This window comes from Porites lutea, chromosome 2, assembly GCF_958299795.1.
Source record: "Porites lutea chromosome 2, jaPorLute2.1, whole genome shotgun sequence".
In the NCBI taxonomy this organism is placed as follows: domain Eukaryota; kingdom Metazoa; phylum Cnidaria; class Anthozoa; order Scleractinia; family Poritidae; genus Porites; species Porites lutea.
The window spans coordinates 5,770,728-5,796,667 of record NC_133202.1 but is presented as its reverse complement, the minus strand read 5'-3'; the positions used below and the strand labels follow the sequence as shown (position 1 = coordinate 5,796,667).

The 25,940-nt window shown below is 41.1% G+C and overlaps 1 protein-coding gene across 2 annotated transcripts; it reads right to left on the bottom strand.

The window, feature by feature from the left end:
- Positions 1–2,150: 2,150 nt before the first annotated feature.
- Positions 2,151–25,326, bottom strand: LOC140927513 (GDP-mannose 4,6 dehydratase-like). Of its 2 annotated transcripts, XM_073377174.1 has the most exons (15): positions 25,180–25,293; positions 21,643–21,820; positions 21,098–21,142; positions 20,746–20,833; positions 19,539–19,600; positions 19,321–19,368; positions 18,886–18,996; positions 17,458–17,539; positions 7,628–7,732; positions 7,089–7,156; positions 6,201–6,260; positions 4,984–5,102; positions 3,931–4,027; positions 3,376–3,444; positions 2,151–2,349 (listed from the first exon to the last, which is right to left on the bottom strand). In XM_073377174.1, exons 2-15 carry the CDS (start codon positions 21,742–21,744, stop codon positions 2,287–2,289), a joined length of 1,119 nt encoding a protein of 372 aa, XP_073233275.1. In that variant the 5' UTR covers positions 21,745–21,820; positions 25,180–25,293; the 3' UTR covers positions 2,151–2,286. The 2 variants fall into 2 exon arrangements, with proteins under 2 accessions (XP_073233275.1, XP_073233276.1); XM_073377175.1 differs by lacking the exon at positions 21,643–21,820 and having other exon boundaries at positions 25,180–25,326.
- Between the last annotated feature and the right edge of the window lie 614 nt (positions 25,327–25,940).

Here is a 25,940-nt window from a genome sequence, read left to right as displayed (position 1 = left end):
GAAATACTATAGCGACCCTTACGGAGCATGCGTCATGCTAGAATTAGTTCGCAAATGATGACGCATGACATCATCGTATTCAAAAACCTCCGTTTTCATCCGTTCACAAGTAAACGAGAAGCCGGTGTTATAAAAAATCCCCACTCTGGAGAGCGTTTTTGAAAAAGATGCGTTTTCGGTGACCTTTTTTACCGAATACGTGTGGACGGTAGGCCAAACCGGAGAAAAAATCTCCGTTTTCAAACAAAAAATTAAACCGGATACGTGTGGACGAGGCCTTGAAATTTAGTCAATTCACGTCATATTCTAGCCTGGTCCCAGAGGTTTATCTTGAAATTTTCTTCCCGAAAGAGAGAGCGAGCCGCTGTCGCCGCTTCGCGTCTCGCTCACTCTTTCGCGAAGAAAAATTTCAAGAAAACCTCTGGGACCAGGGTAGGGTAGTCGTATTCGTTCAGGGACGGCAAAGTAACGCGCAAAGTTGTTGTTTTTCTTACTAGACATATTGACGTTCCCGTGGCCGTCGTAGTTTCGTGTGTTCGGAGAAGGAAAGAACAAGAAGTACGCGAGGCCCGTGACACATGGAAATTTTCGACACAGCAGTATCACCGTTCCACGACCTTTTATTTAAATAACAGTTTTCCCTGGGAGTTACAAGGAAAGTACAAGAATTAAATACAACTAGAATCCCATAAAACCATCTCCTGTAATTAGTATAGGTAATAGCATGATTTGTAGTGATATTTGGCATAAATGCCACGAGCCGTTAGGCGAGTGAAATTTGAGACAATTTCGAAATATCACGAGTGGTATTTCTGCCAAATATCACGTACAAATCATGCTATTATTTGTTTACACTACTACCCGCAAAAGGTTTGTAATTTTCACATGTAGGTACTTCAAATTAAGCTGAAATACCACTGCTCTAAGCCAATCAAATTGCAGAAATTTCTCATGTAGTAGTATAACTGACACAACGAACTTTCAAATAGTCTTGTCCAAATACAGTGTATGACCATTTTCAACTGTCTGAATGCTAAATACTAGGTGCCTTACCCTGACAGACAGACAAAAGCGGCTGCAAGTAACTTCTGATAAAATACTACATTCACTTTGGAATTTGCCCCGTAGTAAATGCTTGTCGGTTTACGGTCATCTCGCCATCCATGAAATCGCCACCAATAAGTCGACTCGTCACCAACGAAAAACTCTGGAATAATTGACAGTTTAATACCTAGGATTACTTACCTAATATTTTTACTTGTTCGTCAAGCCTATTCGAATTCAAAGTCGACCCAGATACAAATCTGTCGATCCTAACTGACGATCCTTGCGTCGAAGGGCTTATGCTCTTGGTAATGCAAATACTAACAACACATGTAAGGGTTCGGTGAATGCAAACTTTAGCATTTGAGAGACTGAAAAACTGGCAGAAAAGTTTCACAACCACTGGTCATTTCTTTGAAATATAAAAAGATAGCAACGGTTAAGAAATTTCAGTTCATGAATCAAAGTTCAAAACAACGGTTGGTGGCGATTTCGTTGGTGGCGAGATGGTTTGGTGGCGAGGTAATCAGATAAATGCTTGTCAATGAAAGGAGGAAATTCATATTATATCAGGAGTCATTTAGGGCCTTATTTGCGTGCAACCAATCGATAAATCAAACAACCACGAATTAAAGGTAATCTAAATTATACAAACAGTTGATAGAGGGAGTAATTTTCTTTTACAGGTTACACTCTAACAGTCATTATTTACCTATAGCAGTTTCACGGTCGTTTCGCCCACGAGTCGTTTCGCTAACGTCCTGTTCGCAAACTTCTGAAGTCGATTCGCTCACGTGTTGAGTTCCCTAACTGCTTCCGCCTGATTAGGGGCTGAAAGAACCAGGTATATACATGCGTATCGCACTTTTTTGTATATCATGGCTGAGAGAACGAAGCATAAACATGCTCAGCGCTCATTTCGCTTCTGAGCGAAACGACATAAAACGGAAGCGAACGGGACGTTGGCGAAACGACCGGTCACCAATCCCATTTGGTCAAAAGGCGGACAGTGCTATCCATTGGATACCTAGACTACGAGTAGTCCCCATCGGGACACACGAGCGCGCGTGATTTCTCGCGTGCGGTGATTTTCATGAAGCTTCTTAAATGGAATGGTGTGAATTTCTGGTTTGTCCAGGTAATTGGCAATCACCTGTGCACTATGACCTTAGAATGGAACCTGTGAAAATATGATGAAAGGTGAACTTGAAAATTCCCTGTGAGAACTGATTGTATTCACTATTAAGCTGAAGGGTCTTCTTTCATGAGTGCTAAATCTGCTTCCAGCATTTCCTTGACCAGTTCCTGTGAATGAAATTGAGAGTAAAGATGATTACTCCTCAAGCTAAACATGACACAGGGTACCTAACAAGCCTTTCATTTCCAATTCTAAAAACTTAATCCTAATAAATGAAAAGACCGCGTAATTCCCACTTATGTCCAGGTTTGCACGCAGCTGCAGTTCGTGTGTTTGCGAAAAATCATGAAAATCGCAAGGTCAATGATTTTTTCGAAAGCCAGTTGCGAAAAATCGCAAATCAAACGATTTTTCGTGTTACTTGCGATTTTTTCGCACTTCTTCGTCAAGTTAATAATCACTTAAGTCGAAACCCAGTCGTGGATTTACAAAATTTGCGAAAATTGCGAAAAATCAGGAGTCTGATGATTTTTCCCCAGTTCTTTGTCAGCAAAATTTTGCAATTTCTCCAATTTTTCGCAAATTTTGCAAAAATCGCAAACATAGCAGATTTAGCTGGGGCCCTCGAGTTTTACAATGTTAGCAAATTTTGGGAATTTGTCCAATTTTTCGCAAATTTTTCAGCTGCGTGCAGACTTGGACGTAGGCAATTCTGCAAAATATTCCAGCAAAAAAAACCACACATACCCATAGCGAACCATTTTTCCTGTATTTGCAATTTAATAAAAATTCATTTTTCCCCACGGCTTGCATGAATAGCATGGCTCACTGGCACACAGATTGTCCGTCCCCCTCATTTACCTAAAGATAGCTAAGTAATTGGTACAATCTCTTTGTGAACAAAAAGTTGGTCCTAGGATTCTAGGCTATTTCTTTATCTCTATAACTTTTATGCCCCCATAAAATTGAGATCTAATCATTTTCCTCATTCATCCAATTGAATAAGCTGGTTTTTTTACCCTTCCCCCATAACCACAACCCTGGGAGCTTCTTTGACATCTGTCACTCATGTCATTCTATATGTACTTGTTTTACTCATTAAGATACCAAAAGAAGTTTACTGTCTTGGCTGTAGTCAGCTACGGTCTATGTGACAGTGCGACAATGGGTATAATTTAAGGTAAAGGATTTACCTCAAAAGATATCTTTGGTTTCCAACCAAGAAGTTTGTGGGCCTTATCTGCACATCCCTGAAGATAATCCTGAAGGAGAGAATCAAGTGCATGTATTATATTTACGGATACATGTATCACTAACCTTTGAAGTTTTTAAGTGCAGAAATGGCAAAGATGGTCTAGAACTGGACATTAATTTTTCTTCTGTTGTCAGTGTATCACAATTCTGCCAAAGTAGGTAGCGTTTGCTTTAATTTTTTTGAATGGCCAGGAAATACTTAATCCCCCAACCGTAACAACTCAAACAAAGGCACGGAAGTGACTGAAACATAGAAGACTTCAAAGCAACACAGCACCTAAAAATTACGTGGATACTAACATGCATACTACCATCATTTACAGTGACACAAGCAAAATTAGGATTGGTTCTTGGCAGTCAACATAACACAAGAATACATGTAGTTTCCTTGTAATATTACAGTGTTATTGGTAAAAGATCTGCAAAAAATGCCTTATATAATACAAGTAACCGAAATGTTTGTGTGGGTGCCATAAGAGAATTGCTAAACTTACCACTTCTGTTGGCCGGTAATACTTGGGGTTTACCCTTACAATGACTTTCCCAGTGTTTTTATCTTTGCCAACTTCCGTATCACCTTCTCCTTCCCAACTATAAAACAAAAATTAGCGATAAACTGAAACTACTTGTTAAAAACCCCTTTGATGTGACATGGGGAAAATATATTAATAATTAAGTTACTGGTACTGGATTCAGCTTATTTGATAACTGTCTGGAGTATTTTCTAAACCTGAGATAAATGTAAACAGACAAAATGATCGGCAAGAATATTATTATTGATCATTGCTGATTACTAATATTAAAATGTCTTAGAATAATAGTAGTAATAATAATAATAATAATAATAAAACAAATATTGTTATAATTTGTTATTATTAATGTCACTGTGATTTACTGGCATTTAGATATTTACTGGGGATCGAGAACCACATGAAGTGAAACCCCATCAATACAAGCACCGTTGGGTCATGAAATCCTGGTCATCTTTATGAGGTGATAACAAGATGTTCAGAATAGAAAATGATTGAGTTTCTTAAGGCTGTGCCAAAATATGTGTAGTCATAAAAATAAGGCGGTGGCATGCAAGGTGGAGGAAATACAGCTAGGATAATGATCAGGAGTAAAAACAAATTAAACTTAACACAGGAGCAAGATTATTGTTAACCCATACTTCGGAAACAACAACAAGAAAACACAAAAGCATCAAGAACTTAAATATTAGGGCCATTTAAACAAGGAAAAATAAGACGCGTCTTACATAGGACGTGTTCTAAATAAGACTCAAACTATCCTGTATAACTAGTACATTTCGTTTGAAATTTAGCTAAGATGCATCCTATCTAAGAACAGCCCCTAACTCCTGTTCTTTGACAAGACACGCCTTTGCTAAGTCGCGTCTTAATTTGCCGTTTATACGGGATAGTTTGCGTCTTAATTAGGACGCGTCTAAGGAAAGGCGCACCTCATTAATTTTCCTCGTATAAAATGGCCCTAATATGTATGTTAAGCATCATGTTCTAAGCAATGATTGTTTAGACTGTACATACACAATGGTTATTCCAACATGCTGAAAAGCTTTCTCGGTAAATTCTCTCACACTGTGGACTTCTCCAGTTCCAATCACAAAATCTTCTGGTTTTTCATGTTGTAAGACCATCCACATGGCCTGCAATAATTTAAAAAAAGTACAGCTTAAAATGTAATGCTTGAAATTCCTTGATAGGGTAGTTACAGTGGTGCTATAAGTTGCAAATTCTTTAGATGTTGCAATAACTTAAGTCTCTGAAATCAGTAAGGCACTTCAGGTCAGACTAATAGGTGAGTCCTTGTTTACATTTTTTGCCTCATTCGCAGAGGCTTATCATTATCTGATGAAGCTGATAAAATGGCATTTCTGAATATCGAAAGAGCATAACAATTTCAGTTACCTCTGAAAATTTGAGCCCGATATACCAAATAGTTTCAGAGCAATTTTCTTTAAAAAACTCCAAAATTTACAAGTAGAATGTATGAGCTCATTAATGTTTTGCCACTTAAAAATTTTGCAGTTTTTAATTGCTGCTATTTTCTGTGTTACTGATTGCAAAGAGCTGAAACTTGCACAAACTCCAAAACGTAACCAACTCTTTAATTTTTGAACCTAATTGGTAGATACAGCTACACCTTCTAAAATATCTTTTATGGGTTGACTCGTATGCTAATGAACAAAAATGTAAACACTGACGTCACGATGTATCTGCCTATACTCAGGAAAAATAACTGAGAAGTGAAGGTAATGCCTTTGCTTCGCAAACAGCTAGACCTTTGTGTGGCTTTTATGTTTCCACATAAAATGACACTCCCGTATCAGTATGAGTCATAAATATAGTGTCCTCTATTATTGTACAGTACTTTTGTGCTAAATACGTTAAGACTCAAGTAAAATTCATTCTTCTTTATACAGCTCTATCCAGGATTTGATTTTTAACTTAATTTGTACACTGAAGAAGCCCGAAGGGTGAAACGTCTCTACGTTGAAATAAACAGCAAGACATGTGAGAAAGTTTGGAATAGACCTCTTTTACACTCAAGATTATCTAGGTTTAGGTTGAAACATCTTGAATCGTCTTGGATCCTTACTCACGAGTGGCATCCTTCCTTGGTAAACTTGATATTTTTCATCCAGTTTATGACATATATTTTAATTTTATTTATTTTCCTTTGAAATTAAGGTAAAGACTAATTATCTTTCCAAAGTACTGAGTCCTCTTTTATCAGACCTAACCTCACAATAGTCTCTGGCATGTCCCCAGTCTCGTTTGGAGTCAAGGTTGCCAAGTTGGAGCTGAAAATTTACAAGCACAACTAAAGTTAATGCTTAGATTACATTAGCGAAAAATTCAAAAACTGTTTTCAGGCTACAAAACAGGTTACTGTAAGTACATATACTCTCTCAAACAGTGACAGGGTAAAGGTGCTCACAAGTACAAAAAGTGCACCTAGTATGATAATAATTTTTTGTTTCAATTAATGAACATCAGCCATCTAACCAGAATTAACAGATAGCTGAACACTCCAACTATTTCTTTAAATTTATGTGATATTGGTCTTACGTTTTTGTACGTTGATTTTCTGAAATATATTCCTAAAACCAGATAGGACAGTTATTTTTGAGGCTTTCTAGTCGGGGGGGGGGGGGGGGGGAGGGGGTTATGGATGTCCCTAGTCTGAATTTCAAAACATTTCATTTTGCATATTGAGGAGGAGGCCATGTCGCTGTCAGTATGCTATTGTATTTGCGCTTTTCTCTGTAGCGCTCGCATTTTTAACCCATCTTTGTGTCATTTCCCGCCATTTCTGCTGTCCCGTGTGGCTGTTTCAAGGCGTGCATGTCGCTTGTCGGAATTTGACCCTAACAGGGTCACATTTTTTTTATTCAATATCTTGTCCATATCCTGACAAAACAGCAGCTTTCACTCCATACATTTTTCATAGCAACAGAAATTTGCAAAATTCATCACCAAGGTATGAGTTAACCCATTCATACCATTCCCACGTATTGGCCAGATATGACCCATCATTTCGCATATCATTTCCCAAGATTTTGTTTGGTAAGGGATGTACCATTTAAACTTGTAACACCTCAGTTTTTGTCACTAAATGTACTGTTCACCTCATCCTGAAGTCCTAAATGAATTTTTGCTACTGCCCTTGTGATCTTCCTTGTTACAAATGTTTCACCTGTGGTACAGTAACAAAGTTTGTCATTGTTTTTGGACAATAATATGTGCCTTAATTTATTCTGCACAACTAAAATTCTACCTCAATTTAATGATTGTGAGTGAAAGCATGTATATTGAAAAAAAGAATGCAGAGAGGGCTCACAATTTTTACAAAGCTCCCTCGGAAATCAAAGTTAGTTTGAAATTCTCTACAACAACTGCAGTCTACATCAGGAATCTAAGAAAATAGCATTATTTTCAGTTAAATTGCATATTCAAGTTAAGGTTTTTCCTAAAGTTAACTGAAAAATGTTTTAAATGAGACAAGGACAAATTATGTTATATAACATTATATATTTATAGAGTAGGGTACTATGTTAGTTGACATACGTACCAAAAAAATCTTTTCACAACACAGATGTCTTACCCGGTATTCACTTATGCTAAGAAATGAAGGTGATCAAGTCAAAGTCAAGTTAATAATAAGTACCTCTGCGTGGACTTTCATGATTAAAGAGGATTCCATTGCAGGCAAACATGTTGTAAGCTTCTCTGTAGTTTACAACAATCCAGTAAGCATATACTTTGGCAGCACCTGTTAGTATGAAAAGAAGTACCAATTATACTTTTAAACTTACAAAATTTCCCATGTCTGATGAACTCCTGCCTGTGGTTCATGAACATGACAACCATACAGATCAAATACTTAAGATTAATGATTTGCATAGTAATCAAAGAAATTTAAAGTCAATATTATGCATACATGTCCAACAACTTAACTGCTTTGTCCGACTAAAACAGTGACCTGGTCAAACAAATATCCTTTCTAAAATTTTTGACAGGCTATTGAACAGACAGATGCATGGTGAGATCTTGCCTGAACTCATCCCCCATGAGTAAAGTACACCAGGGCTAGTGGATTTTGCTATCGGCCTAGTAAAGTCTGTTCTCAACTTGCCTGAAAGGGCAAGTGAAGCTTTTTGGGGTAATTGTTGAAATTGCAAAAGAATTGTAATCAATCCTGCTGATCAGAAAATGACTCTTGGGCTAGAAAATACTAGCTACAGCTTGCCTCAATGGCAAACTGAACTTCCTTGCACAGTTATGTACAGTGCATATAGTAGGTGCAATATACAGCCATATGCACACAGAATACGAAGTGGCTAATGTGGTCCGCTGCTCAGTCCTATGGTATTCTGATAATTTAATAATGTTACTTTAAAATGTTGTGTTAGCTATATAAATAAATACATTGAAGCAGGTCCTAAAAATGGGTAATATCTTTCCAAGTTTCTTTTCCCATGTGTGCTTAAAACAGTTATTTAGGAGTCACTTTCTGGTAACAAGGGTATCAAGGGGTAACATGGGGTAACAAGGAGTAACAAGAGGTAACATGGGGAAAAAGGGGTAACAAGGGTAACAAAGGGTAACAAGGGGTAACAAGAGTAACAACGGGTAACAAGGGTAACAAGGGGTAACAAGGGTAACAAGGGGTAACAATGGGTAACAAGGGTAATGAGGGGTAATAACAAAGGGTAACATAGGGTAACACAGGGTAACAATGGTCACCAGGGGTAACAAGGGGTAAAAAGGATAACAAAAAATAACAAGGGTAACATGGGGTAACAAAGGGTAAAAAGGGTAACATGGGGTATCAAGGGGTAACAAGGGAAACAAGAGATAACAAGGGGTAACAAGGGGTAACATAGGGTAACACGAGGTAACAAGGGGTAACATGGCTTAACATGGGGTAACAAGGGTAACAAGGGGTATCAAGGGGTAACAGAGGGTAAAAAGGGTAACATGGGGTATCAAGGGGTAACAAGAGGTAATACGGGGTAACAAGGGTAACAAGAGGAAACAAGGGGTAAAAAGGGGTAACATGGGGTAACAAGGGTAAACAATGGGTGACAATGGGTAACCAAGGTTAACAAGGGGTAACAAGGGGTAACTTGGGGTAACAAGGGGTAACAAAGGGTAACAAGGGTAACAAGGAGTAGCAAGGGGTAACTTGGGGAAACAAGGGGTAATAATGGGGAAACAACGGGGAACAAGGGGTAACAAGTGGTAACATGAGGTAACAAGGGTAACAAGGGGTAACAAGAGGGTAACTTGGGGTAACAAAGAGTAAGAAGGGTTAACATGGGTAACAAAGGGTAACATGGGGTAAAAAAGATAACAAGGGGTAACGAGGGAAACAAGGGGTAACGAGGGAAACAAGGGGTAACAAGGGTAACAAGGGGTAACAAGGGGTAACAAGGGTAACAAGAGGTAACAAGGGGTAACAAGGGTAACGAGAGGTAACAAGGGGTAACAAGGGGTAACATGGGGTAACATGGGGTAACAAGGGTAACAAGGGGTAACAAGGGTAAAAAGGGGTAACATGGGGTAACAAGAGTAACAAGGGGTAACAAGGGGTAACTTGGGGTAACAAGGGTAACAAAGGCGAAAAGGGGTAACAAGGCGTAATAAGGGTAACCAGGGGTAACAAGGGGTAACTCTGGGTAACAAGGGGTAACAAAGGGTAAAAAAGAAAACAAGGGGTAGGAAGGGTAACAAGGGGTAACATGAGTTAACATGGGGTAACAAGGGTAACAAACAGTAACAAGGGGTAACAAAGGGTAACAAGGGGTAACATGGGGTAACAAGGGTAACAAGGGGTATCAAGGGGTAACAGAGGGTAAAAAGGGTAACATGGGGTATCAAGGGGTAACAAGAGGTAATATGGGGTAACAAGGGTAACAAGAGGAAACAAGGGGTAAAAAGGGGTAACATGGGGTAACAAGGGTAAACAATGGGTGACAATGGGTAACAAGGGTAACGAGGGGTAATAAGGGGTAACAAAGGGTTACATAGGGTAACAAGGGGTAACAATGGTCACCAGGGGTAACAAGGGGTAAAAAGGGTAACAAAGAATAACAAGGGGTAACATGGGGTAACAAAGGGTAAAAAGGGTAACATGGGGTATCAAGGGGTAACAAGGGTAACAAGAGGTAACAAGGGGTAATATAGGGTAACACGATGTAATAAGGGGTAACATGGCTTAACATGGGGTAACAAGGGTAACAAAGGGTAACAAGGGGTATCAAGGGGTAACAAAGGGTAAAAAGGGTAACATGGGGTATCAAGGGGTAACAAGGGAAACAAGAGATAACAAGGGGTAACAAGGGGTAACATAGGGTAACACGAGGTAACAAGGGGTAACATGGCTTAACATGGGGTAACAAGGGTAACAAAGGGTAACAAGGGGTATCAAGGGGTAACAAAGGGTAAAAAGGGTAACATGGGGTATCAAGGGGTAACAAGGGAAACAAGAGATAACAAGGGGTAACAAGGGGTAACATAGGGTAACACGAGGTAACAAGGGGTAACATGGCTTAACATGGGGTAACAAGGGTAACAAAGGGTAACAAGGGGTATCAAGGGGTAACAAAGGGTAAAAAGGGTAACATGGGGTATCAAGGGGTAACAAGGGAAACAAGAGATAACAAGGGGTAACAAGGGGTAACATAGGGTAACACGAGGTAACAAGGGGTAACATGGCTTAACATGGGGTAACAAGGGTAACAAAGGGTAACAAGGGGTATCAAGGGGTAACAAAGGGTAAAAAGGGTAACATGGGGTATCAAGGGGTAACAAGAGGTAATACGGGGTAACAAGGGTAACAAGAGGAAACAAGGGGTAAAAAGGGGTAACATGGGGTAACAAGGGTAAACAATGGGTGACAATGGGTAACCAAGGTTAACAAGGGGTAACAAGGGGTAACTTGGGGTAACATGGGGTAACAAAGGGTAACAAGGGTAACAAGGAGTAGCAAGGGGTAACTTGGGGAAACAAGGGGTAATAATGGGGAAACAACGGGGAACAAGGGGTAACAAGTGGTAACATGAGGTAACAAGGGTAACAAGGGGTAACAAGAGGGTAACTTGGGGTAACAAAGAGTAAGAAGGGTTAACAAGGGTAACAAAGGGTAACATGGGGTAAAAAAGATAACAAGGGGTAACGAGGGAAACAAGGGGTAACAAGGGTAACAAGGGGTAACAAGGGGTAACAAGGGTAACAAGAGGTAACAAGGGGTAACAAGGGTAACGAGAGGTAACAAGGGGTAACAAGGGGTAACATGGGGTAACAACGGGTAACAAGGGTAACAAGGGGTAACAAGGGTAAAAAGGGGTAACATGGGGTAACAAGAGTAACAAGGGGTAACAAGGGGTAACTTGGGGTAACAAGGGTAACAAAGGCGAAAAGGGGTAACAAGGCGTAACAAGGGTAACCAGGGGTAACAAGGGGTAACTCTGGGTAACAAGGGGTAACAAAGGGTAAAAAAGAAAACAAGGGGTAGGAAGGGTAACAAGGGGTAACATGAGTTAACATGGGGTAACAAGGGTAACAAACAGTAACAAGGGGTAACAAAGGGTAACAAGGGGTAACATGGGGTAACAAGAGTAAGAAGGGGCAACAAGGGTAACAAGGGTAAGAAGGGGTAACAAGGGGTAACAAGGGTAAGAAGGGGTAACGAGGGTAACAAGGGGTAACAAGGGGTAACAAGGGTAACAAGGGGTAACATGGGGTAACAAGGGGTAACAAGGGTAACAAGGGGTAACAAGGGTAACAAGGGGTAACATGGGGTAACAAGGGGTAACAAGGGTAACATGGGGTAACATGAGGCAACAAGGGGTAACAAGGGGTAACAAGGGGTAACAGGGGTAACAAGGGGTAACATGGGGTAACAAGGGGTAACAAGGGTAACAAGGGGTAACATGGGGTAACAAGGGGTAACAAGGGGTAACAAGGGGTAACGAGGGTAACAAGGGGTAACTTGGGGTAACAAGGGGTAACAAGGGGTAACAAGGGGTAACGAGGGTAACAAGGGGTAACTTGGGGTAACAAGGGGTAACAAGGGGTAACAAGGGGTAACGAGGGTAACAAGGGGTAACTTGGGGTAACAAGGGGTAACATGGGGTAACAAGGGGTAACGAGGGTAACAAGGGGTAACTTGGGGTAACAAGGGGTAACATGGGGTAACAAGGGGTAACATGGGGTAACAAGGGGTAACATGGGGTAACAAGGGGTAACAATGGGTAACAAGGGAAACAAGGGGTAACAAAGGAAACAAGGGGTAACAAGGGGTAACAAGGGAAACAAGGGGTAACAAGGGAAACAAGGGGTAACAAGGGAAACAAGGGGTAACAAGGGTGACATGGGGTAACAAAGGGTAACAAGGGGTAACAAGGGGTAACAAGGGAAACAAGGGGTAACAAGGGAAACAAGGGGTAACAAGGGTGACATGGGGTAACAGGGGGTAACAAGGGTAACATTGGGTAACAAAGGGTAACAAGGGGTAACAAGGGGTAACGAGGGTAACAAGGGGTAACTTGGGGTAACAAGGGCTAACATGGGGTAACAAGGGGTAACATGGGGTAACAAGGGGTAACAAGGGGTAAGAAGGGGTAACAAGGGGTAACGAGGGTAACAAGGGGTAACATGGGGTAACAAGGGGTAACAAGGAGTAACAAGGGGTAACAAGGGGTAACATGGGGTTACAAGGGTAACAAGGGGTAACAAGGGGTAACAAGGGTAACAAGGGGTAACATGAGGTAACAAGGGGTAACAAGGGATAACAAGGGTAACAAGGGGTAACGAGGGTAACAAGGGGTAACGAGGGTAACAAGGGGTAACGAGGGTAACAAGGGGTAACAAGGGGTAACATGGGGTAACAAGGGGTAACAAGGGGTAACAAGGGGTAACAAGGGTAACAAGGGGTAACATGGGGTAACAAGGGGTAAGAAGGGGTAACATGGGGTAACAAGGGGTAACGAGGGGTAACAAGGGTAACAAGGGGTAACGAGGGTAACAAGGGGTAACATGGGGTAACAAGGGGTAACAAGGGGTAACAAGGGGTAACAAGGGGTAACATGGGGTAACGAGGGTAACAAGGGGTAACATGGGGTAACAAGGGGTAAGAAGGGGTAACATGGGGTAACAAGGGGTAACGAGGGGTAACAAGGGTAACAAGGGATAACAAGGGTAATAAGGGGTAACAAGGGGTAAGAAGGGGTAACATGGGGTAACAAGGGGTAACGAGGGGTAACAAGGGTAACAAGGGGTAACGAGGGTAACAAGGGGTAACAAGGGGTAACATGGGGTAACAAGGGGTAACAAGGGGTAACAAGGGGTAACATGGGGTAACGAGGGTAACAAGGGGTAACATGGGGTAACAAGGGGTAAGAAGGGGTAACATGGGGTAACAAGGGGTAACGAGGGGTAACAAGGGGTAACAAGGGGTAACAAGGGTAACAAGGGGTAACAAGGGTAACAAGGGTAACAAGGAGTAACAAGGGGTAACAAGGGTAACAAGGGGTAACAAGGGGTAACATGGGGTAACAAGGGGTAACATGGGGTAACAAGGGGTAACAAGGGGTAACAAGGGTAGCAAGGGGTAACAACGGGTAACAAGGGTAACAAGGGATAACAAGGGCTAACAAGGGTAGCAAGGGGTAACAAGGGTAACAAGGGGTAACATGGGGTAACAAGGGGTAACAAGGGTAACAAGGGGTAACATGGGGTAACAAGAGTAAGAAGGGGTAACAAGGGTAACAAGGGTAACAAAGGTAACAAGGGATAACAAGGGTAACAAGGGGTAACGAGGGTAACAAGGGTAACAAGGGGTAACATGGGGTAACAAGGGGTAACAAGGGTAACAAGGGGTAACATGGGGTAACAAGAGTAAGAAGGGGTAACAAGGGTAACAAGGGTAACAAAGGTAACAAGGGATAACAAGGGTAACAAGGGGTAACGAGGGTAACAAGGGTAACAAGGGTAACAAGGGGTAACAAGGGTAACAAGGGGTAACATGGGGTAACAAGAGTAAGAAGGGGTAACAAGGGTAACAAGGGTAACAAAGGTAACAAGGGATAACAAGGGTAACAAGGGGTAACGAGGGTAACAAGGGTAACAAGGGGTAACATGGGGTAACAAGGGGTTACAAGGGGTAACATGGGGTAACAAGGAGTAACAAGGGTAACAAGGGGTAACGAGGGTAACAAGGGGTAACATGGGGTAACAAGGGGTAACATGGGGTAACGAGGGTAACAAGGGGTAACATGGGGTAACAAGAGTAAGAAGGGGTAACAAGGGTAACAAGGGTAACAAGGGGTAACAAGGGTAACAAGGGGTTACATGGGGTAACAAGGGGTTACAAGGGGTAACATGGGGTAACAAGGAGTAACAAGGGTAACAAGGGGTAACGAGGGTAACAAGGGGTAACAAGGGGTAACAAGGGGTAACATGGGGTAACGAGGGTAACAAGGGGTAACATGGGGTAACAAGGGGTAAGAAGGGGTAACATGGGGTAACAAGGGGTAACGAGGGGTAACAAGGGTAACAAGGGGTAACGAGGGTAACAAGGGGTAACAAGGGGTAACATGGGGTAACAAGGGGTAACAAGGGGTAACAAGGGGTAACATGGGGTAACGAGGGTAACAAGGGGTAACATGGGGTAACAAGGGGTAAGAAGGGGTAACATGGGGTAACAAGGGTAACAAGGGGTAATATGGGGTAACAAGAGTAAGAAGGGGTAACAAGGGTAACAAGGGTAACAAGGGATAACAAGGGTAACAAGGGGTAACAAGGGTAAGAAGGGGTAACGAGGGTAACAAGGGGTAACAAGGGGTAACAAGGGTAACAAGGGGTAACATGGGGTAACAAGGGGTAACAAGGGTAACAAGGGGTAACAAGGGTAACAAGGGGTAACATGGGGTAACAAGGGGTAACAAGGGTAACATGGGGTAACATGAGGTAACAAGGGGTAACAAGGGGTAACAAGGGGTAACAAGGGTAACAAGGGGTAACATGGGGTAACAAGGGGTAACAAGGGTAACAAGGGGTAACATGGGGTAACAAGGGGTAACAAGGGGTAACGAGGGTAACAAGGGGTAACTTGGGGTAACAAGGGGTAACAAGGGGTAACGAGGGTAACAAGGGGTAACTTGGGGTAACAAGGGGTAACAAGGGGTAACAAGGGGTAACGAGGGTAACAAGGGGTAACTTGGGGTAACAAGGGGTAACATGGGGTAACAAGGGGTAACGAGGGTAACAAGGGGTAACTTGGGGTAACAAGGGGTAACATGGGGTAACAAGGGGTAACATGGGGTAACAAGGGGTAACATGGGGTAACAAGGGGTAACAATGGGTAACAAGGGAAACAAGGGGTAACAAGGGAAACAAGGGGTAACAAGGGGTAACAAGGGAAACAAGGGGTAACAAGGGAAACAAGGGGTAACAAGGGTGACATGGGGTAAAAAAGGGTAACAAGGGGTAACAAGGGGTAACAAGGGAAACAAGGGGTAACAAGGGAAACAAGGGGTAACAAGGGTGACATGGGGTAACAGGGGGTAACAAGGGTAACATTGGGTAACAAAGGGTAACAAGGGGTAACAAGGGGTAACGAGGGTAACAAGGGGTAACTTGGGGTAACAAGGGGTAACATGGGGTAACAAGGGGTAACATGGGGTAACAAGGGGTAACAAGGGGTAACAAGGGGTAACAAGGGGTAACGAGGGTAACAAGGGGTAACATGGGGTAACAAGGGGTAACAAGGAGTAACAAGGGGTAACAAGGGGTAACATGGGGTTACAAGGGTAACAAGGGGTAACAAGGGGTAACAAGGGTAACAAGGGGTAACATGGGGTAACAAGGGGTAACAAGGGATAACAAGGGTAACAAGGGGTAACGAGGGTAACAAGGGGTAACGAGGGTAACAAGGGGTAACAAGGGGTAACAAGGGGTAACATGGGGTAACAAGGGGTAACAAGGGTAACAAGGGGTAACAACGGGTAACAAGGGTAACAAGGGATAACAAGGGCTAACAAGGGTAGCAAGGGGTAACAAGGGTAACAAGGGGTAACATGGGGTAACAAGGGGTAACAAGGGTAACAAGGGGTAACATGGGCTAACAAGAGTAAGAAGGGGTAACAAGGGTAACAAGGGTAACAAGGGTAACAAGGGGTAACAAGGGTAACAAGGGGTAACATGGGGTAACAAGAGTAAGAAGGGGTAACAAGGGTAACAATGGTAACAAAGGTAACAAGGGATAACAAGGGTAACAAGGGGTAACGAGGGTAACAAGGGTAACAAGGGGTAACATGGGGTAACAAGGGGTTACAAGGGGTAACATGGGGTAACAAGGAGTAACAAGGGTAACAAGGGGTAACGAGGGTAACAAGGGGTAACATGGGGTAACAAGGGGTAACAAGGGGTAACGAGGGTAACAAGGGGTAACAAGGGGTAACAAGGGGTAACATGGGGTAACAAGGGGTAACAAGGGGTAACATGGGGTAACAAGGGGTAACGAGGGTAACAAGGGGTAACATGGGGTAACAAGGGTAACAAGGGGTAACGAGGGTAACAAGGGGTAACATGGGGTTACAAGGGGTAACAAGGAGTAACAAGGGGTAACAAGGGTAACAAGGGGTAACAAGGGGTAACATGGGGTAGCAAGGGTAACAAGGGGTAACAAGGGGTAACAAGGAGTAACAAGGGTAACAAGGGGTAACAAAGGGTAACAAGGGTAACAAGGGGTAACAAGGGGTAACAAGGGTAGCAAGGGGTAACAAGGGTAACAAGGGGTAACATGGGGTAACATGGGGTAACAAGGGTAACAAGGGGTAACATGGGGTAACAAGAGTAAGAAGGGGTAATATGTGGTAACAAGGAGTAACAAGGGGTAACATGGGGTAACAAGGGGTAACAAGGGTAACAATGGGTAACATGGGGTAACACAAGGGCTAACAAGGGTAACAAGGGGTAACAAGGGGTAACAAGGGTAACAATGGTAACATGGGTAACAAGGGGTAACAAGGGTAACATAGCAAATCAGAGTTGAACGGTTGTCAGCAGAGGCTACATTTTCTCTTGGTGAGCTGGTGTGCGTAAAGTAGCCTTTGCTGAGAACCGTGCAAATCAGTCCAGAAATCTGAACAAATAAATTTCAAAAAACGGGTTTTTTCCTTTTTGGAGCATTGTGTGATTATTGCGCGAGTCTTGCGTAGCAAAACAGAGTTGTCCCAATTTTTCTTTGCCATGAAACTCATGCCAATTTTGACAACAGATCTGACGATTAACGTTGCCCACGATTTGCATGATGAATTTCGTGCATGCACGAGAGAAAATTGAACGGTGATCGAGAGAAAATGGAACGGTTGTTGGCAGAGGCTACTTTTCGCACAGTGGCTCACACAGTGAAAATATAACCTCTGCTCGCAGGGTACCTCCCTCCAGGACATTGCGGCTTTGTGCCTAAAAACAAAAGTGTTATCTTACCATAAGGCGATCTTGGATAAAATGGAGTTTTTTCAGTTTGGGGAATCTCTTGAACCTTTCCAAACATCTCACTGGTAGATGCCTGTCACATAAAGTTATGAAATAAAATATCATTATTATTACCATTATTATTATTATTATTGTTATTATAGATATTGATATCATCATCATCATCATCATCATTATTATTAAAACTACAAATTCTGTTCTACCCTTGCCTATATTCAACAAAGACACATGAGCGAGGTTTAATGATTTTCATTAGCTGAGGCAATGGTGCACACATTTTAATGTAACTTTTGAACCCATGGATGAAATCCTAAAGTGTGGCTATTGAAATGAAACCTCTTGGCCATTTCTGCCCTTGGCACATGACACAGTTGTGAATAAATAGTAACTGCATATTTTAGGACCAATACCAAGTTTATTTATTTTTCTGGTGATCATCCACTATTATCTCCTTATATTATGAACCTACGTTTGGCCTAAATTGCCAATAACCACCCTAAAAATACAAGAACCTATTTTCCAGACTTCAAAAGAATTGTAGTTTTACAAAACAGTTTTTACTGTATAGTTTACAATAATATTCTATGTTAAGAATCCATGGATGAAATTCTTAGATGTGGCCATTCACATGAAACCTCTCCAGTCGTACAACTGCGACTGACAGAACACAAATGGCGACGTCAACAATCTCATTGCGGAACAACTTTTACAGACGAAACATCAAATCGACTGGGACTCTGCGACATGTATTATGTATTCTACAGACTACTAGCTGGTTTACTAACTTAGAACAAATACTACTGAATCGTAACCAACAGTTTCTGGCACCATTCAAACGACTTATTGACAAAATCAAGAGAATAACTGGAGAATTGACAATTTGGCTAACAATGGATGGCTGCTTAACTGTGACAATAGACGTATCGAAATGCAACAATTACATTACAAGTCTTCATAGCCAATTATATCATGGCTTAACTGACAGATGACCAACAACATGTCATGATGTAATAGACCAATCAGGTCAATATAACCAGAGTACAGTGTATAATACCATCAACTGATGTGATACAACTCACTTTGACTCTGGGGATGACTACCACACAGGTTGTCGAAACATCAGTCACTGTCAACAACGACAGTCCTATTCAAGACTACATTCATCCAGACAATCAAACTCAACCTACTCTTGAAATGACTCCTGGGTTCAAACCTTTCACAGTACAATTTAAACATTGTAACAATCATTTTGGTATACAGTAGTTCTATCTTTGAGTCTGTGGATGAAATCCTCTGGTGAAACCACTTCAGCAGTTTTTTTTCTCAGTATTTGACAAATGAAGAACCAAGGGTAGAAGTGAAGGAGTTAAGAGAGTGCCACAACAATGGTGGCGGCAGTGGTATTTTTCTTTCAGCTACCTGATAGAATCTAACATGATTTTCCATCCCACAGGTTTTGATTGCATCCAGTAACCTTAATGTTCCAAGAGCATCAACATTGGCAGTGTATTCAGCTAAATCAAATGAAACCTGAAATATTAAAAGGTGAAGAAGTTATCGAAATTGCAGGGTAACAGTGACATAAAATTAAATCATATGTATTGAAAAAGGGACCAATGGGACACACTGCTATGTACATGTTACAGGTCAAATTTGATTTCAGGTTAATTTTGATTTAACCTACTATAGGTTGATTCTCAATCTCCTTTGTCTCCTAGCCTTAATTCATCAATAATTAGGGCCTGGAGACACTGGAAATTGAGAATCAACCTTGGTTAACAAAATTTAACCTGAACTCAAATTTGACCTGTAACATACACACAGGGCACCTAACATGGTCTATCACAGACTAACCTTGACATGACTTTGGGCTCCTAAATTGTAAATTTCATCAGGTTTTACCTGTGAGAATGAACAAATGTATCAGTGTTCTCAAAGTACCGACAGGTCAATAGTCTTGTTAACATCAATCAATCAATCAACAACTTTATTTAAGTGTCTAATCTTCTAGCTTTCCGTCAGGCTTACTGATCGGGGACACTAACATTGCAAACTTCACTGGAAAAGCATACCTGGCTAACAATTTTTACTAGATTTGTGCTGTCAGTGAGGTCTCCATAATGAAGTATCATTCCTGTACATTATATAAAAAAATGAACTGGTTCAGCAAAGAGGTAATGCTCCATTGACCACACTAAATACACTACAATGCAGTCTCTAAATCATGCTACAATCAATCAAGATGTAAAATATCCAAAGTGTTTTTGTTGCGAACGTTGTCCCAGAAATTTTAGTTTGAGCCCCATCCCCCTTCCTCTAACTCTCTGAAAATTTTCTTTTTCACCCCGCTCCACTTGGGAGCCTGTTTACAGGCTAGAAGTTAAGGATGAAGCCACAGAAAGGCCATAACATGCTAAATTTGAAGGGAGGCGGGGGGTCTCAAAATTCCATCTTTTTCTTCTAAGATTGTAGTTTAATAAGACCTTAACTTCACTGCAGTCTACAAAACCCTCAGTGGCTAAGCAGCTGGACTAAATGACCAATACCAAGGTTTGTGATGTGAAAGCATTTCATCTTCTCATTTAACCAATGAGTTTAGTAATTACAGTGTTCTTTTTTGCAATAATTTTAATTTTTAGCACCAAATTCAAATGTTGATGATCAAAATACAGTACTGTTCAAAACTAGTTGACACTCAATTTTTGATCCTCATGAGAATCAAATAAGTCAAGAATTGAGACTTGATTCTCCATTGTTATGTCTCAATTCTTGATACTCGATTCCTGCAAGACTCATCAAACCAGAACGGCTATTGTTTAGTTTCGAGTAATTCACTTTCTACCCTCGATACTTGATTGCTGCGGGAATCTACAGCCTTTGTTCAAGTTTCTCTCATGTTAAAAGCATTTTATTGTAATTAGATGAAAATATATGCAGTTAAATGATAAACGTATATCTACTATTCTCACAAAAGCTTAGTGAGGAAATAAATAACAAAAAAAATGAAATTTTTCTTGCCTTCTAGCAAGAGCCTTTTTTACTACAGAACCATGAAAACTTGAAGCTTATCATGGATATATGTACTTTACATCAATGAAATTTTGACAAAGTTTCCAGTTTGATCATAATGACATAATCTTATTAATTTTTTTTAATGTTTCACTAGTCAGCAAATTAGGTCGTTCCAGGTTAGTGCCATTCTATATGATTGAAATAAGCTTGCTGCATTTCTTACAAAAGTTTGCTTGAAAAGCAGACCTTATAGTCTGATATACCGACCTCCCATTGCATGTGTTTTGGTATTGGCATATAAATGAGAAATCCTGCCAGTGTTGAAGGAACTAGAACGTCTAATAATACCATGAACCTTTAGGAAGAACAAAAATAATGAAATATTAAATAAACTTAACCGTTTTGTTTTCCCTATTAACAAAATGTAATTTGAACAATGCTAATTGTCAAACTGCCGATGATGCTAATTGAACTTCCGTTTGCATCAGTATAATCTTACCAATATTCAAATATTGTTTCCAAAGTAATGGAAATTTTGCTTTCTGAAATCTGGAGATGTTCCCTTAAAACAAAGATGTTGCCTATAACCAAAGTATCTACATTATTTTACATCACATACCTCATAACCTTTGGAAAGTAGTAGCTCGGCAAGATATGAACCATCCTTGAAGAAAAGAATAAAATAACAATACAGTTGCATTAGATTAAACGTTGCATTTGACACTTGTTATATTGCACCTGTTTGTTGAACAGTTAAACTCAGTTCACTGTTTTAGAGACAGACTTTGAAATTTGCAATTCACCATGAAATTTATGGGTGAAAAGGTATTTCTTTTATAAGAGGCTATTAGTAACTAACACCCTTTCAAGCCACTTAAGGTGATGTTACACAAGACGATTTGCACCAACGATTTTTGGCGCGACACAGCAAAGCAACACATTGTGTCATTGTTTTGAATAGTTACAACATGGTTCTAACATTGCAATGCGGTGTTGTGTTAAAAATCACCACTGCAAACCATCCCGTGTAACATCACATTTAAATAGCTCATTGCAGGTTATCAATGATTTTGTCCATAAAATGAGGCCTCTTTAAAATCAACTCCTATATTTACTAGACATATGATTATGTCCATGCAGCAAACAACCAGACATGAAAGGTACCATATTAAGTAGCTCGCAGTATGGTCCATGGTCCACTGACCATAAATTTGTACTGGTAAGGGTGTGATTGAACCAGTGACTCTCACATGGCTTCTGTAGCATAAAGCTGCCGAGAGTCTTTGTGGTCCCTCATGCTGAGATACCAGTCCAACAAACGATTGCCCCAGCAGTACTTTACCTGGGAGAATGACAGTTACAAGGCTCAAAATAATTTTTGAATGGTGGCCGGACACAATGACCAGCCAAAGAATTTTTTTCTGAGTCAAGTCTTGTTTCTGACTGGTCAAAATACAGAAAAGAGTTACTCATGACACTGCCACCCTGTAAACTCTGAACTATCATATGCTTGTACAAGTCATTGCTAGATCATTTAAAAAGTGCCTTAATGGACAAAATGGCTTAATTAAGACTTGACCAAAGATAGCCCCTGGTCTCTCTTGTGACTAGTTAACATGACCAGCAAGTTAAGTTTTGGGCCAGTCAAGTTACCATTCTGGCTTGACATTGTCTATTGACCAGCAGTTATTTTGAGCCATGAGTTAGGAACACAGCGTCTTGTCTAAGGTGCAATGCCTAGGCACAAGCGTACAACCTGCCTCCATTACTGAAAACTACAAAATATAAACCCACTTATTTACTGACAAGGCTAAGAATGGATCTCTTTCTAGACTACTGTTATGACTTGTTCCACTTAAAATCACTCCAGCTCCTTGATTGTCATAGGAAACTACCTTGTTTAGCAGCTTATCATATTCAACTTGGCTGAGTCTGTCCTCAAGTTCAACCAACGACCTACAGCTGTAAAGTTACTACAGCGGAAGCTCTCCCAACGGACACTCTTGTAGGCAGACAGCTCTTCTTACGGCCCCCTTTACAAAACTCTGTTTTTCTCAACTCCCATAAAAACTCTGTGTTTTTACATTCCCGTAAGCGGCCAACTCCACTTACAGAAGGACTATATTTTAATTAAGGTATACTATAGTCGGTCTTCAGATGAACTGTCAGGTTACATAAAGGCCCAAGCATCTTCAATTTAGGACCCAATTTTTGAACTGGGACTCATTGGTTATGGACAGAGACTCATGATTTCTCACAAGATGTGTCACAGGACTCACCATGACTATTTGTAACAAAATCACTGGTATCCTATCATCAAATAGTAGCCAAAAAGAATTAAACTAAATTTCCTTTTTAAGCTTTCATATCTGAATTCAAATTTCGCACTAACCCAGGGTTATCTTAACCCTGCTTTGAACAACCCAGCCAAGGAAATTCCAACCAATTAGCTAATCAACTTTACACCTGCTATTGATATTAATAGGGAGATTAAGCAAAGATGTTTTTGAGTGACGCAAATCAACAGGAAGTGAAGCATTGTCCCTTTTAATATGCCTTGAAGCTACCAAATTTGTATTTTAAAGTGCTTTTCCTTTCATAGAGACGATTTGCCTAAAAATTTGGTCAAAATCACGCCCCAAGATTGCAAAAAGGCCACTTCTGGTTGACGTGCGTTGCTCAAAAACGTTATTGCTTAAGCTCCCTTAAATGCTTCCCAGAAAGTTATTAGCTCTTGAAAGAATGGCCTGAGAAAACAGGTGACATTTGGTGACGTTACCACTGGTTTCCCTGCCAAATGATGTCTGGGAAACAACCGCAAAAATTCCATACGGATAACGTGACACTACCAAGATCTGGGTAGTGCTTATGATTGCTTGAATCAAATTTCCCACGAGGCATGACCAATCAGAAGCACTACACAGATCTGGCAGCATGCAAAGAAAGTTGTGCCCGATAGCCCGCGTGGCAGGCGTTCGAAAGGGAAGGGGAAGGGAATTAGGGTGCGAGACCACGCGCGAGAGAGGAGGGAGGGGGGGAACGCCTGCAAGGAAGCCATTAATTAAAAAAGCCTCCTAATTAAAAAAATAACAAAAATAACGCAACTGTGAATGACTAGCTGTCAAATAAGTCTGACCGCGATGCATGTATTCTAGTCGTATTCCTTGCACTGTTTTTCCAGACTTATTTTTATTATTAAAGTAAGTTCCTGGCGGTTTTATAACCGGCAAGAAGAAGTCCTCGACCAAGAATCGCCAAAAGTCAACTGAAAAGTTATAGATCGCTTCGTCTTCAATTATCTTGCCAATGATAACGCGGGTGAAACAGCAGATAGCAAGCACACAGGCAGCACGATTTTTCGTTTCTTTCTTCTGGAGAGTAAAACCGACAAGCTGCTGGGAGATAATACTTTTCAGAACCGGTCAGTAAAACTCATCTGCTGACAGGCCTTTTCCTTCATACGGTTCTTTAACCGCTTTTTTTTGTATTCTCCTTTGAAGCTGAAATTGATGCCTTCTAACGATGAATTCCTGTAGAGAAATCTCAACACGCTTCACTATTAAACGACATATGTTTAGTTGTGAATGCTAACACTCAAGTTACTGAATAACATGTAGGTGACCAATTAGAACAAGCTATTTAGATCTTATCAAATTTTGACCAATCAGGATTTTAACATTCGCCTGGTAGATGTTAAAAACGAGAAAAACAATGGTTTCCTGGCAGGCGTTTCCCTCCCTCCTTCCTTGGCACCCCTCGCGTTTCTCTCGCGCCTAAAACTTCCTTTCCCAAAGCTCCCTTTCCCTTCCCTTTCAAATGCCTGCCACGCACACTATGCCCGATAGCCCAGGGCTAGTGGATTTTGCTATCGGGCTAGTGTGGGCAAGTGCTGTTTTTTGGGGAAATTCAAATTACAGAAGGATTGTAATCAATCCTGCCAATCAAAAAGGGTTTGGGGACTAGCTGTAACGACTTGTGGACTAGTGCATGCTAGCTACAGCTTGCGCGAAACTGACTTTCCTTGCACCCTGTCTGGGTAGTGACGCATCATCAGTATGGAATTTTGTGCGGTTGTTTCTCAGACGTCATTTGGCGGGGAAACCAGAGGCTATTGAAAGAATGGACTACTTTGTTTTAGTCTTTAAGTGGTTGATGTAATCAAATAACAACAACGACGTTTACAAACATAAACTATCGCTATTAACCCTCAATGGGGAAGTATAGATTTTCTAAAGCAAAAAATTCAACACGATTGCGAGACACGTTGCAATATTTTGTATATCCACTTGAAAGTTGGTTTATTACGGTAAACTTGGGACGATGTGGAATTTTGGGGCGACTTGATACGGGAAGTCGTAAATAAGGGGCTGATTATTCTTTCAATAACGACATTTTCAAGTTCTTTGTTTTATGTAATAATTACCGTGGATTATAAAGTTATCGCAGTTAGTGTACCAGGTGTACTGAACCATAGGTTTCAAATATTTCGGCACCAGGAGGTAGACATATGCTCCCAAATTGTGATTAGCTGTAGTATCTGAATTCTAGTTTCCGAGGACTGAGTCGCTTCAAATATGCGAAAGAAAGCCAAGAAATATGGGGCAGACATTTTACGGTCAATAAAGCAATGATTAAGCCACAATTCAACCGGCATGATGTTTTCTCGCAATTAACAAGGCGGACGAACACGAACAAACATACCTGACCGGTTATTCCTGTCAATAAAGCGACTCTCCTCTTATCGGTCTTCTTATCCGTCATATTCACACAAAAGTAGACAACTTATACGATAATTTTGCGCTCTTATACTTCGAGCGGGTTTCTGAAGGTTTCTGAACACACTGAAGCCAAAAATGCCGACAAGCTAATTCCCAGTTTCCCTAGGAACAAGTGATGTTTAGCGTGACACGGAGATAGCGTGATGCCACGTGTAAGAAACTCTTTAGCTACAGCTGGGCATGTGAAGATCTGCTATTAAACCAGACGGAAACCTTCCAGCCCTCTTGGTACACTGTATTTTCTAGTTGGGTCTAAAGTACAAATTCCTGCCAGGGTTTCGATGAAGCCGAAGAAGGTCTGCGTAGGAAACCAGCTGTGGGAGTTTGGGGGCTACAAATTACGAACTCACACTGTTTATCTGAGATTCTGTTTTGATTCCGGTTTCAGTTTCATTTGAATTTAGCCTGTTTAATGCCCTATACGGGGAGGCTCAATCCGAATGGGGTACCTTTCTTTTTTATATAGACTTCAGGTATATCAGAGGCTAGGGAATTCCCAGTTGAAATCAGTATCAACGGGTAGAAAATCTATCATTTACAATAATTACCGTATTTATTCGAATAAGCGCCCAACCTCGAATTAGCGCCCACCTCGAATAAGCGCCCAACCTAAAGGCAGAAAAAGTTAATAACCGCCCAGCCTTGAATAAGCGCCCACCCCACCCCACTCCCTCCCACAAAAAC